The sequence below is a fragment of the Mustela lutreola genome, chromosome 8 (assembly GCF_030435805.1).
Source record: "Mustela lutreola isolate mMusLut2 chromosome 8, mMusLut2.pri, whole genome shotgun sequence".
In the NCBI taxonomy this organism is placed as follows: Eukaryota; Metazoa; Chordata; class Mammalia; order Carnivora; family Mustelidae; genus Mustela; species Mustela lutreola.
This window is the reverse complement of record NC_081297.1, coordinates 67,197,202-67,212,261: the sequence shown is the minus strand read 5'-3', so window position 1 is coordinate 67,212,261 and position 15,060 is coordinate 67,197,202. Positions and strand designations below refer to the sequence as shown.

The window sequence follows — 15,060 nt, the reverse complement described above, 5'->3', positions numbered from 1 at the left end:
ACTACATTGTACACTTGAAACTAATATAATGCTGTATGTACATTGACCATACGGAATTAAAATAAAAAACTTTTAAAAAAATGGCAATCATACTACATGCCCTGACTACTTTGTCAGTTTCTTCTAAGGATCACATAAGAAAATATATGAAAGAACATTTTTGCCTTTGGAAGGTTTTTCTGTATATCAAAATCAACTTATTTAATGTCTTGAGAAAAATTCAAGTCATTCAAAATTCAATACTTATAGCTCATGTAAAAGCTATACATAAAAGGCTCAATTTCATTACCTTTCCATATGCCACAATACAATACATCTAGCAATGTATAACACTAACAAACTCTATCCTAAGTGTACTATAAAATACTGAGGCTATACAAGTTATGAGCATTTCAGTAATTTATACCGTGAACTGGGGAAATTATCTTTGTAAACAGATTATGATTATTACTCAATTTTAAGCATATGTATGATACAACAGAAATAACAGTATGAAAGTCTTAAATTGGTCAGTCTTACTGATGCTGATAACAGCTAGAGGATAGTGACTTAATATTTTAACAACCTGGTAGCCTCTAAAATTCACTTGGTTTTAACAATGTTTACAGCACACCCACATTTTGCTAGGGTGCTATTTTGGACATTTGCTAAAGTTGGTCCCTATGGTTAAAATTCAACTAAGTTGTATAAACATCAGCTGAACATTCTAACTATGTGCAAAGGACTGTGCCAGGTACTATGCAAAACCATGAAGAATACCAGCCCTGCTTTCAAAACATACAGACACCACACTCATACACAACACATATACATAAGATACATGCTAATTACTACTTTAGACATTCCTAGTTTTTTAAATTTTTACACTTTGCTTTAGCTTATTATCTGCCTTTAGATGGTATATAATGTGGATATCATGAGGGAAAAAAACTGCAGCATGAAAATTTAAGGATGTTGTAACTCTTCAAGTAACCTACTTAAAGAATCTAGTTAGAGTCTCCTTTCACTGTAAATACTAAAAACACACATCCTGTAAATAAGTATTTTTGTTAGTGAACTGGCACAATATTAAAACTAAAAAGAAACAATCTATTTATCTACTTAACACCCTCTATACAACCATAACTTTATTTGTATGCTAATGAAGCAACCTTAGCACGTGGCTATACAAAAACTTATGAAAATGTAATGCTAAAATTATGGGGCACTGAAGAATGCATCTAGATTTAGAATTTCAAATGACATAAAATACCAATCTTTACAAGTGTACGTCATTATATTTTTATTTTTGGAAAATGTCTTATAAATAGCTCACCTGAATACATTCTCATTCCTCAAGTCACAATTCACTATATAGTTAATTAACTTATGTCTAAAGATAATCTGTTCTTGTATGATTTCATTTTCTTAAAAAGCAAAATACTTTATTTTCAATAAAAAAATTTACATATGAAAGTCAAAGACAGTAATTTCAGTAAAAAAGAAAATCAACCACCATATCTTTTCTTGAGTTCTTCAACAGACTTATCCTTCAATCCTGATTTGTCTATGTGATTGAACAATACATGTGCAACTGAAAAAAGAAAAAAATTCATTTTAATCTCCATTTTTTTAAAAACTAAGTGAGACAAAATTACAGAGAGTAATCTGATTTATCAAATAAAACTTCTCATATTTTAAAGCAATAACCATTATATTTGTAAATTCTAATCCAGATATTTAAAAAGCTAATCTGAGAAAGTTATACAGGAATCTAATAATGTTGCTTACCAGAATATTTTGTAAAAAATATTAAACTTAACTCATTCTGTCCTACTTTAAACATTTTGCCCCCTGTAACGAGCACAATTTATTTACTTAATATTTCAATTAACTTTTTCAAACTGAAACTATTTTAAAAGAAAATTTTGTATCCACTACTGTAAATTGAAACTTAGCAGTAACATCTAAAAAATGTTGGCCATACCTTTTTATAATATGCAATAAAATATGTAACTATTAAAAATTAAAACAAAACTTGCCTATAAATCATATAAAATCATCTTTTATACCACTGAATGGTCCACACTCAACACTTTGGAAAACTCTGTATAATGCAACATTAACACTGGCTACTGGTTCTTACTGATAAAAAAAAAAGGTAACACCAGCTAATACTGATCAAACGCTTATTAGGTACACTCTAGGAACCATTCCAGGAGCTCCCCATGTTTAGCTTAGCTGACAATGGTGACTCAACCAAGACAGTACTGTTGGTAGACCAGTGTAAAGAACCAACTCACATTCTTTGAGTACACTTCTACTTATCACATTACAGTATCAAGAAATTCACTTCCTCAATGCATTTATACAGACAGGCTGCTACGCTCTAAGCACTGTTCTATGCCCTGAGGCCTAGAGAACAAGGTATACACAGTTCCTGCTGTCGTGGAGCTTTCACTCTATTAGGAAAGAGACATCATAAACAAATAAATGAAATATTTTCAGCTAGTTACATATTATGAAGAAAAATAAAGGAGGGTAAGAAGCCAGAGGATGATAAAGGGAGGCAGGCAGTTACTTTGAGTAGGTCTGCTGAGGAAAGGGGTCTCTGAAGTAGTAACTCTGGTGGAAAATGAATGAAGTGAAGAAGCTGGCAAGGGGGAGATATTCTGGGCTGCGGAAATGGCCAACTGCGAAGAGTCCAAGGCCAAAATACGTTTACCAGCTTGGTATATCAAAAAATATAAAGTTAGTATGGTGGAGCAGAGTAATCAAAAAAAGTAGTGGAAGAGGTTATAACAGTCAGTAGTAAGAGAAGTTAGTATTTTTCAGGGAACTTTAGGGGCTGTTTTTGAGTAAAGATAAAAGAAATGGGGGCGCCTGGGTGGCTCAGTGGGTTAAAGCCTCTGCCTTCAGCTCAGGTCATCCCAGGGTCCTGGGATCGAGCCCTGCATCGGGCTCTCTGCTCGGCAAGGAGCCTGCTTCCTCCTCCCTCTCTCTCTGCCTGCCTCTCTGCCTACTTGTGATCTCTATTGGTCAAATAAAATAAATAAAATCTTAAAAAAAAAAAAAAAAAGAAATCTTTTAGCTTAAACCCTATTTAAAAATCATACGTAAAATGGTATGTCCACTTCTTTAAGTACAATACAAAGAGTATTTTTCTTAGTGATTCAGACTCATTCAGTGTTGCTGCTAGAAACATAAAGAAACAAGAAAAGGAGCCCAAGGTATATTTAATCCAGAAGATATATGGAAAAAAAACTGTGGAAAGAACTAAGATGCCCTTCAACAGACGAATGGATAAGAAGATGTGGTCCATATACACTATGGAGTATTATGCCTCCATCAGAAAGGACGAATACCCAACTTTTGTAGCAACATGGACGGGACTGGAAGGGATTATGCTGAGTGAATAAGTCAAGCAGAGAGAGTCAATTATCATATGGTTTCACTTATTTGTGGAGCATAACAAATAGCATGGAAGACATGGGGAGTTAGAGAGGAGAAGGGAGTTGGGGGAAATGGGAAGGGGAGGTGAACCATGAGAGACTATGGACTCTGAAAAACAATCTGAGGGTTTTGAAGGGGTGGGGAGTGGGAGTTCGGGGTACCAGGTGGTGGGTATTATAGAGGGCATGGATTGCATGGAGCACTGGGTATGGTGCAAAAATAATGAATACTGTCATGCTGAAAATAAATAAAAAATAAATTTTTAAAAAATGGTACATAGAGTTTCTGTTATTTTTAAAACTAAAAACCTGATACTGCTGCATTCTAATAATTTTTCTTTTTCTGAAAACTTGAGGAAAGCCCAAAACTCTTACCTAACTGAAGTTCCTGCACAGTCTGATTTTACTTAAGGTTTCCCTAAACTGACACTTCATGGGAAGAACAGAGATGTAAAAATAAATAAGGAATAGAATTCTACAGGTTCATCACCTGCCAATTGTCCCCCGACTCTACAGTCTGCATTGTACTTCTTTTAATTTTCTGAAGACAATTTGCTCTTTCCTGTCTCAGAACTTCCACATACATCATTCTCTGGGTCTAACACATTTCCCCAGCCCTTTCATCTAATTGACTCCCGCACGTCTTTGAGGATTCAGGTTCCAACAAACAAACACAAAGAAACTGGCTCTCACAGAAGGGACTGGACCTCCCTTGCACCCACGCCCGGTGACATGCATCTGTGGTAGAAACCCTTAACGAGATCCACCAAAGCAAGCTCTCAACCATTACGCTTTACTGAGTTTTCAAGTAGAAGAGTCCAGACATAAAGTCAGACTGCCTAACTTTAAATCCTGGGTCTGAAAAAAAAAATAAAATAAAAATCAATGAATAAAAATCAATCAATCCTAGGTCCGGTTTCCTACCTAGATGACCTTGGTCAGGCGCCTTACCTCTCTATGCCTCAGTTTCTATTTCTGTAAAAAGGAATTAATAATCACACTTAAAGTTCACAATGCTGTTTGTTGGGGGTTAAAAGATTTTATTCTACTTAACTGTAATTCAATTTAACTTGTGATTAATTTAAATTTAACTATATGTATCTTAGAGTAAGTATTTAACAAATGTCCACTATATTTGTTGAATAAATGAAGGAACATGTCAGAATAAAGATCTGGAAAAGCTTTCCTCATCGACTTACTTTTTTTCTCAGGTTCTGACATAAACATCACTGCCATATCAAACCTTTTTAGTTCAGAAAGTTTTTGTAAGATTTCAAAGATGAGTGATGGCTCTTCTTTCCTGAAACAATCCAAATATAAAACAAATGATTAATTAAAAGTAGCTCATGTAATTCTGTTTTTCTAACACAGTATTTCTAATTATACATAAATAAGGTCTCCATTTATCTTTTTTCCCTGGATGTGGTCTACATTTTAAGTGCCCAAATGAATAGATTTATCAAGTAACTGAAGAAATTATAATTTTCTTAAATGTGAGGCTTAGCACAGACTTTTTAAAAATTTATTTTTTTATTTAAATTCAGTTAATTAACATAGTATATTAACAGTTTCAGGGGTAGAGTTCAGTGATTCATCAGTTGCATGTAACACCTAGTGCTCATAACATCTCATAGCACAGACTTTATTAATTTGCTATCACATTTATCACTTCCACACCTCCCCTTCTTTAAAAAAAAGTTTTAAAGTCCATTTTCCTCCTACCTAAACATTTCCCATATTATTGCTTGCACTTGTCATCCCTTCACAACTTCTGCAATGGTGAAATTTACCAGAGAGCTAATTTTGCTATACAGAAGGCAGTAAGTAATATGACATCAAGGAGAATGACTTTCCCAAACCACTACAAATAGCCTAACATTACAATATGCAGGTATAACGAAAAAAAATTCCACTTACTCAATATAAAAGTCATGCAGAATTTTAATGATCTGGTTGAATACATCAGGATCCAGATTTTTCTGAAACAACTTAGGATACATGGATGGTTCAATTTGCTTGGAAAAAATATAAAGAGAAAATTATATCACAGTAACATTTATATATCACAAATTATGTATATAACAACTGCTTAGGTGAATATAGGGAAGAATACTGTTTACGCACTAGTGCTGACTGAGTAATAATGGGGTCACAGCGCAATGTAACTATGAATGAAGAACAAAAGTCGGAGGAAATGTTAGATAAATCACTTTGTTCGAGGCAAAGAAAAATCCATGAACAGAGAGATGTTCCCAAAGACAGGAAACTTGGAAGACAGCTCTCAAGGAGCAATAAAAATGATTAGTTTAAAAAACAGAATTACATGAGATAATGCATTTAGAAGCAACTGTATACCAGAAAACTGTAAGGGATTATTACTATAACCACACTTGTAAAGACAATGCTAAAATCCATTATTTGGTGAACATCCTAAGACCTGATCCTTTTTCTTGGAGCAAATAAGAGCTCACTTAAGAAAATGATTGTCTAAATATTGCAAGCAGTGCTTGGGGCACATGGAAGGCACTCAATGTGTTTTAACTTCTTTCCCCATCTTGAAGAATGAAGAATTAAATTTAAGTTAGGATTTCTGAAATAAGATCAAGCTATTTTAAACCACAGAACTTAACACAGAACCTATTTCCAAAGGTTTCCCAGTCGCAAACATTTAAAACAGTCTGGCTGAGGTAATACGCGCAGGCAAGGAAGGATTCTACAAACATATTCTACAAAAAGCAGATACAGTACTATTGTACAGTACTAGCGACAAAATAAGTCCTATGACCTTCTACTTAAACTACAACTACTAGCTTCCTTTCTTACCTTCAAATAGCGATACAACATATCCGGAGAATTTTTTAGTTGTCTGAAATCAGATTCAAGCTGGAATGAGTTTGCAGGAACTGGAGGAAGAACGGTTGTGACAAACTGTGCAGGTGTCTTATCTATCTCTACAGAAATCTTTTCACTGAAAGACTGACATACATCCTGTTTCAAGTTGACTGAAGGCCTGAAATATTTCAGAGGCATCAAACAATTAGAAAAGAACCACAAATAGTTACAGCTTATACAAGGAAATGTCAATGGAGATTTTCAATTCCTGACTTTATTAATATAGTATTGTAACTATTTATATTCCACACGTAGTGAACTCTTCCAGCTAATAAAAATACACCTATATTTTTGGCAAGGCAGATAATGCTTTTGCCAATTTTTAAAAATATTTATTTATTTATGTTCAGTTAGCCACTGTGTAGTACATAATTAGTCCCTGATGCAGTGTTCAATGATTCATTAGTTAAGTATAATACTCAGTGCTCATCACAGCACATGCCCTCCTCAATACCCAACACCCTGTTATCCCCCCACCCCCTTTCCTTTGCCAATTTTCACATGCTAGCTATGTAATGACTATTCTCATCTGTTGCGCTAATCTAGCCTGGCCACTTTTTGAAGCACACCGTTTCTATATACTGCATCACTACATCACATATACTCGCAACTGTGCCTTTCAGAAATCCAAATTATGACAGTTTCAGGAAAGATAGTCCCAGACACCAAGAAATGCTTCCTCCTTTTAAAAAAATCTGTCTGGGGCTGCCTGGGTGGCTCAGTCAATGGGTTAAAGCCTCTGCCTTTGGCTTGGGTCATGATCCTAGGATCCTGGGATCGAGCCCCGCATCGGGCTCTCTGCTCAGCAGGGAGCCTGCCTCTCCCTCTCTTTCTGCCCGCCTCTCTGCTTACTTGTGATCTCTGTCAAATAAATAAATAAAATCTTAAAAAAAAAAAAATCTGTCTGTTCAATGTTTTCCCCAAATCACTAAATAATCACTGTCACTTTAAATAAAACCACTAAAATTCAACATTTAAAAAAAAAAACTTGGGGCGCCTGGGTGGCTCAGTGGGTTAAGCTGCTGCCTTCGGCTCAGGTCATGATTTCAGGGTCCTGGGATCGGGCCCCGCATCGGGCTCTCTGCTCAGCAGGAAGTCTGCTTCCCTTCCTCTCTCTCTCTGCCTGCCTCTCTGCCTGCTTGTGATCTCTGTGTGTCAAATAAATAAATAAAATCTTTAAAAAAAAAAGAAGTTTTTTTTTTTTTTAAGATTTTATTTATTTATTTGACAGAGAGAAATCACAAGTAGGCAGAGAGGCAGGCAGAGAGAGAGAGGAAGGGAAGCAGACTTCCTGCTGAGCAGAGAGCCCGATGCGGGGCCCGATCCCAGGACCCTGAAATCATGACCTGAGCCGAAGGCAGCAGCTTAACCCACTGAGCCACCCAGGCGCCCCTCCACTCATAATTTAAAAAGCTCACAAATAATCTTAGATATTAATGGCTAGAATAATGATGACTAATTTCTACATTTTTTATGAAGCTTCCTTTAAAAAATTTTTTTGACAGACAGAGATCACCAGTAGGCAGAGAGGCAGGGAGAGAGGGAGGAAGGGAGGCAGGCTCCCCACTGAGCAGAGAGCCCGGGGCTCGATTCCAGGACCCTGGGATCATGACCTGAGCTGAAGGCAGAGGCTTTAACCCACTGAGCCACCCAGGCGCCCCTGAAGCTTCCTTTTAAAACCTTTTTTTGCTGAATTACAAAGTGAAATACAAATACTAAAGTCCTAGAATAAAAATGCAGAGAATCAATTTGTTAAGATACTTTCTTACCTCTGAATTTCCCACTATGGTACAGGAATAGTGATCACACCTTAAGCAAAACCTCTCTTACGATTTAAGTACAAATAAAAATCTAGAATGTAAAGTTGGGCAGTTCAAAGCACTATGGTGATAAGCACATACCAGAAGTCTCATCAGTAATACCAATTTTCTAGTGCATTATTACCACTCTAGATGAGTATCAAGTAAGAGTATTTCTTCTGGGAAGCCTGAGTGGTGCCGTCAGTTAAGCGTCCAACTCTCATTTCAGCTCAGGTCATGATCTCAGGGTCATGAGACCAAGCTCCACGTGAGGCTTATCCTCTGTGCAGAGTCTACATAAGACTCCCTCTCTCCCCCCTCGCTCTCACTTCCTCTCTCTCTCTCAAAATAATTTTTTTTTAAAGAGTATTTCTTCTACTCACGGCAGGACCGAAGTATCACTGATTTCTTCTATTTTCAATACTTTTGCTTTCGGAATATCACTGGTGGGCAAAAGGTCATCTTGGCTTGAATTCTTTTTACTCGCAGCGCCTGCACTTGCTATTCTGTCTGCCAGGTGACTAGGGTTGTTCTGTGGAGCGGCAGTAGTGCTACCCAGCACGTCAATGGTCTGGATCAAATTACCGGTCTCTTCAATAGTAACTTTCTTGAGTGGTTTCTACAACGATTAAAATCAATTCTTTAAATCAACATTAAAGGTTTCCTACTTCAGGGTCACCAATTAAAAGGCTGCAGTGTTCTTATAACTAGTATCGGCTCCCTATTTAGAGAACGTACTTAGATTTTAAGTTCACAGACTAACAGTGTTAAGTCAGTTCACTCTGATGGCAAGATAGACAGGGGTCATACTCTGAGAATACAAAGAATAAAAAAAGATGCACAGCACCTAGAGTATGTAAGTCTGAATGGGAGAAAGAAGAGCTGTACTTCTACATAATTCCAAGGCAATGGGACGCATGCTGTGAAAGGGGAAAGCACCACATGCTAAGAGAACACAGGGAAGGAAGACAAACAGTGGCACCAGGGGAGTCATCACAGAAAAGTACACATGAATGGCAATGTGGAAGGGCACAGCATGGTCAGTGGAAAGATGAGAAGTCCATAAGGGCTAGAGCAAGGGGAGGAGTTGGGGGGAACAAAGCCTGAAAGGCTGTTTAAAGACAGCTTATAAAGGAATTGTGTGCCATGTCCAGGAGTTTGGACTTGACTCGAGAGGCAACAAAGCCAAGAAAAAGTATGGCCAAATCTACAGTGAACTAAGTGAAGGCAAGCAGAACAAGGTCAGACAACAACCAGCACTCTGTATGAAACAGACTAACATTAAAATCTAAGTAGATTTTAAAAATAAATAAGTAAAAAATAAAAAGCACCTAAGTAGATTTTCTAAACATGCAGCCGCTGGATAAAACCAGCCCAGGATTAAAGATCTGCCAAATATGTTCACAAAGTTGGTAAGACTTGACCATAATTAGTTTCTAATGTAACAAAATAAGTAGGATTCACTGTTTATTTCAATCATTACAAATGTTAAACATGTTCAATTTCTTCTTAAGTTTACATATAATACTCTGTTATTTTTTTTTTAATTTTTTTATTTTTATAAACATATATTTTTATCCCCAGGGGTACAGGTCTGTGAATCACCAGGTTTACACACTTCACAGCACTCACCAAATCACATGCCCTCCCCAATGTCCATAATCCCAACCCCTTCTCCCAAACCCCCTCCCCCCGGCAACCCTCAGTTTGTTCTGTGAGATTAAGAGTCACTTATGGTTTGTCTCCCTCCCAATCCCATCTTGTTTCATTTATTCTTCTTCTACCCACTTAAGCCTCCATGTTGCATCACCACTTCCTCATATCAGGGAGATCATATGATAGTTGTCTTTCTCTGCTTGACTTATTTCGCTAAGCATGATACCCTCTAGTTCCATCCATGTTGTTGCAAATGGCAAGATTTCATTTCTTTTGATGGCTGCATAGTATTCCATTGTGTATATATACCACATCTTCTTGATGCATTCATCTGTTGATGGACATCTAGGTTCTTTCCATAGTTTGGCTATTGTGGACATTGCTGCTATAAACATTCGGGTGCATGTGCCCCTTTGGATCACTACATTTGTATCTTTAGGGTAAATACCCAATAGTGCAATTGCTGGGTCATAGGGCAGTTCTATTTTCAACATTTTGAGGAACCTCCATGCTGTTTTCCAGAGTGGCTGCACCAGCTTGCATTCCCACCAACAGTGTAGGAGGGTTCCCTTTTCTCCGCATCCTCGCCAGCATCTGTCATTTCCTGACTTGTTGATTTTAGCCATTCTGACTGGTGTGAGGTGATATCTCATTGTGGTTTTGATTTGTATTTCCCTGATGCCGAGTGATATGGAGCACTTTTTCATGTGTCTGTTGGCCATCTGGATGTCTTCTTTGCAGAAATGTCTGTTCATGTCCTCTGCCCATTTCTTGATTGGATTATTTGTTCTTTGGGTGTTGAGTTTGCTAAGTTCTTTATAGATTCTGAACACTAGTCCTTTATCTGATATGTCGTTTGCAAATATCTTCTCCCATTCTGTCAGTTGTCTTTTGATTTTGTTAACTGTTTCCTTTGCTGTGCAAAAGCTTTTGATCTTGATGAAATCCCAGTAGTTCATTTTTTCCCTTGCTTCCCTTGCCTTTTGCGTTGTTCCTAGGAAGATGTTGCTGCGGCAGAGGTCGAAGAGGTTGCTGCCCGTGTTCTCCTCAAGGATTTTGATGGATTCCTTTCGTACATTGAGGTCCTTCATCCATTTTGAGTCTATTTTTGTGTGTGGTGTAAGGAAATGGTCCAATTTCATTTTTCTGCATGTGGCTGTCCAATTTTCCCAGCACCATTTATTGAAAAGGCTGTCTTTTTTCCATTGGACATTCTTTCCTGCTTTGTCGAAGATTAGTTGACCATAGATTTGAGGGTCTATTTCTGGGCTCTCTATTCTGTTCCATTGATCTATGGGTCTGTTTTTGTGCCAGTACCATGCTGTCTTGATGATGACAGCTTTGTAATAGAGCTTGAAGTCCGGAATTGTGATGCCACCAACGTTGGCTTTCTTTTTCAATATCCCTTTGGCTATTCGAGGTCTTTTCTGGTTCCATATAAATTTTAGCATTATTTGTTCCATTTCTTTGAAAAAGATGGATGGTACTTTGATAGGAATTGCATTAAATGTGTAGATTGCTTTAGGTAGCATAGACATTTTCACAATATTTATTCTTCCAATCCAGGAGCATGGAACATTTTTCCATTTCTTTGTGTCTTCCTCAATTTCTTTCATGAGTACTTTATAGTTTTCTGAGTATAGATTCTGTGTCTCTTTGGTTAGGTTTATTCCTAGGTATCTTATGGTTTTGGATGCAATTGTAAATGGGATTGACTCCTTAATATCTCTTTCTTCTGTCTTGCTGTTGGTGTAGAGAAATGCAACTGATTTCTGTGCATTGATTTTATATCCTGACACTTTACTGAATTCCTGTATAAGTTCTAGCAGTTTTGGAGTGGAGTCTTTTGGGTTTTCCACATATAGTATCATATCATCTGCGAAGAGTGATAATTTGACTTCTTCTTTGCCGATTTGGATGCCTTTAATTTCCTTTTGTTGTCTGATTGCTGAGGCTAGGACCTCTAGTACGATGTTGAATAGCAGTGGTGATAATGGACATCCCTGCCGTGTTCCTGACCTTAGCGGAAAAGCTTTCAGTTTTTCTCCATTGAGAATGATATTTGCGGTGGGTTTTTCATAGATGGCTTTGATGATATTGAGGTATGTGCCCTCTATCCCTACACTTTGAAGAGTTTTGATCAGGAAGGGATGTTGTACTTTGTCAAATGCTTTTTCAGCATCTATTGAGAGTATCATATGGTTCTTGTTCTTTCTTTTATTGATGTGTTGTATCACATTGACTGATTTGCGGATGTTGAACCAACCTTGCAGCCCTGGAATAAATCCCACTTGGTCGTGGTGAATAATCTTTTTAATGTACTGTTGAATCCTATTGGCTAGTATTTTGTTGAGTATTTTCGCATCTGTGTTCATCAAGGATATCGGTCTATAGCTCTCTTTTTTGGTGGGATCCTTGTCTGGTTTTGGGATCAAGGTGATGCTGGCTTCATAAAATGAGTTTGGAAGTTTTCCTTCCATTTCTATTTTTTGGAACAGTTTCAGGAGAATAGGAATTAGTTCTTCTTTAAATGTTTGGTAGAATTCCCCCGGGAAGCCATCTGGCCCTGGGCTTTTGTTTGTTTGGAGATTTTTAATGACTGTTTCAATCTCCTTACTGGTTATGGGTCTGTTCAGGCTTTCTATTTCTTCCTGGTTCAGTTGTGGTAGTTTATATGTTTCTAGGAATGCATCCATTTCTTCCAGATTGTCAAATTTATTGCCATAGAGTTGCTCATAGTATGTTCTTATAATAGTTTGTATTTCTTTGGTGTTAGTTGTGATCTCTCCTCTTTCATTCATGATTTTATTTATTTGGGTCCTTTCTCTTTTCTTTTTGATAAGTCGGGCCAGGGGTTTATCAATTTTATTAATTCTTTCAAAGAACCAGCTCCTAGTTTCGTTGATTTGTTCTATTGTTTTTTTGGTTTCTATTTCATTGATTTCTGCTCTGATCTTTATGATTTCTCTTCTCCTGCTGGGCTTAGGGTTTCTTTCTTGTTCTTTCTCCAGCTCCTTTAGGTGTAGGGTTAGGTTGTGTACCTGAGACCTTTCTTGTTTGAGAAAGGCTTGTACCGCTATATATTTTCCTCTCAGGACTGCCTTTGTTGTGTCCCACAGATTTTGAACCGTTGTATTTTCATTATCATTTGTTTCCATGATTTTTTTCAATTCTTCTTTAATTTCCCGGTTGACCCATTCATTCTTTAGAAGGATACTGTTTAGTCTCCATGTATTTGGGTTCTTTCCAAACTTCCTTTTGTGGTTGAGTTCTAGCTTTAGAGCATTGTGGTCTGAAAATATGCAGGGAATGATCCCAATCTTTTGATACCGGTTGAGTCCTGATTTAGGACCGAGGATGTGATCTATTCTGGAGAATGTTCCATGTGCACTAGAGAAGAATGTGTATTCTGTTGCTTTGGGATGAAATGCTCTGAATATATCTGTGATGTCCATCTGGTCCAGTGTGTCGTTTAAGGCCTTTATTTCCTTGCTGATCTTTTGCTTGGATGACCTGTCTATTTCAGTGAGGGGAGTGTTAAAGTCCCCTACTATTATTGTATTATTGTTGATGTGTTTCTTTGATTTTGTTATTAATTGGTTTATATAGTTGGCTGCTCCCACATTGGGGGCATAGATATTTAAAATTGTTAAATCTTCTTGTTGGACAGACCCTTTGAGTATGATATAGTGTCCTTCCTCATCTCTTATTATAGTCTTTGGCTTAAAACCTAATTGATCTGATATAAGGATTGCCACTCCTGCTTTCTTCTGATGTCCATTAGCATGGTAAATTCTTTTCCACCCCCTCACTTTAAATCTGGAGGTGTCTTCGGGCTTAAAATGTGTTTCTTGGAGGCAACATATAGATGGGTTTTGTTTTTTTAACCATTCTGATACCCTGTGTCTTTTGACAGGGGCATTTAGCCCATTCACATTCAGGGTAAGTATTGAGAGATATGAATTTAGTGCCATTGTATTGCCTGTAAGGTGACTGTTACTGTATATGGTCTCTGTTCCTTTCTGATCTACCACTTGTAGGCTCTCTCTTTGCTTAGAGGACCCCTTTCAATATTTCCTGTAGAGCTGGTTTGGTATTTGTAAATTCTTTCAGTTTTTGTTTGTCCTGGAAGCTTTTAATCTCTCCTTCTATTTTCAATGATAGCCTAGCTGGATATAGTATTCTTGGCTGCATGTTTTTCTCGTTTAGTGCTCTGAAAATATCATGCCAGCTCTTTCTGGCCTGCCAGGTCTCTGTGGATAAGTCAGCTGCCAATCTAATATTTTTACCATTGTATGTTACAGACTTCTTTTCCCGGGCTGCTTTCAGGATTTTCTCTTTGTCATTGAGACTTGTAAATTTTACTATTAGGTGACGGGGTGTGGGCCTATTCTTATTGATTTTGAGGGGCGTTCTCTGAACCTCCTCTATTTTGATGCTCGTTCCCTTTGCCATATTGGGGAAATTCTCCCCAATAATTCTCTCCAGTATACCTTCTGCTCCCCTCTCATTTTCTTCTTCTTCTGGAATCCCAATTATTCTAATGTTGTTTCGTCTTATGGTGTCACTTATCTCTCGAATTCTCCCCTCGTGGTCCAGTAGCTGTTTGTCCCTCTTTTGCTCAGCTTCTTTATTCTCTGTCATTTGGTCTTCTATATCACTAATTCTTTCTTCTGCCTCATTTATCCTAGCAGTTAGAGCCTCCATTTTTGATTGCACCTCATTAATAGCTTTTTTGATTTCACCTTGGTTAGATTTTAGTTCTTTTATTTCTCCAGAAAGGGCTTTTATATCTCTCGAGAGGGTTTCTCTAATATCTTCCATGCCTTTTTCGAGCCCGGCTAGAACCTTGAGAATTGTCATTCTGAACTCTAGATCTGACATATTACCGATGTCTGTATTGATTAGGTCCCTAGCCTTCGGTACTGCCTCTTGTTCTTTTTTTTGTGTTGAATTTTTATGTCTTGTCATTTTGTCCAGATAAGAGTAAATGAAGGGGCAAGTAAAATACTAAAAGGGTGGCAACAACCCCAGGAAAATATGCTTTAACCAAATTAGAAGAGATCCAAAATCGTGAGTGGGGAGAAAGGGGATAAAAAGAGGTTCAAAAAGGAAGAAAGAAAAAAAAAACAAAAAGAAAAGAAAAGAAAAGAATTTTTTAAAAAAGAAAACACCTAAGAAAAATGTAAAAAAGAAAAAATATATATATTAGATAAACTAGTAAAAAATCGTTAAAAAAGAAAAAGGTAACAGTTAAAAAAAAAAAAATTTTACCCGAAGGC

General features: G+C 37.1%; 1 protein-coding gene across 1 annotated transcript in view; it reads right to left on the bottom strand.

Moving 5' to 3' along the window:
* Positions 1-1,257: 1,257 nt before the first annotated feature.
* Positions 1,258-15,060, bottom strand: part of RPAP3 (RNA polymerase II associated protein 3) — a 47,339-nt gene continuing 33,536 nt past the window's right edge. Inside the window, exons 13-17 of the mRNA XM_059185557.1 lie at positions 8,506-8,741; positions 6,255-6,441; positions 5,349-5,446; positions 4,631-4,731; positions 1,258-1,573 (exon numbers count right to left, since the gene is read on the bottom strand). Of these exons, the coding sequence (XP_059041540.1) occupies positions 1,488-1,573; positions 4,631-4,731; positions 5,349-5,446; positions 6,255-6,441; positions 8,506-8,741 (708 nt within the window). The 3' untranslated portion in view covers positions 1,258-1,487. The remainder of the gene's footprint in view (positions 1,574-4,630; positions 4,732-5,348; positions 5,447-6,254; positions 6,442-8,505; positions 8,742-15,060) is intronic.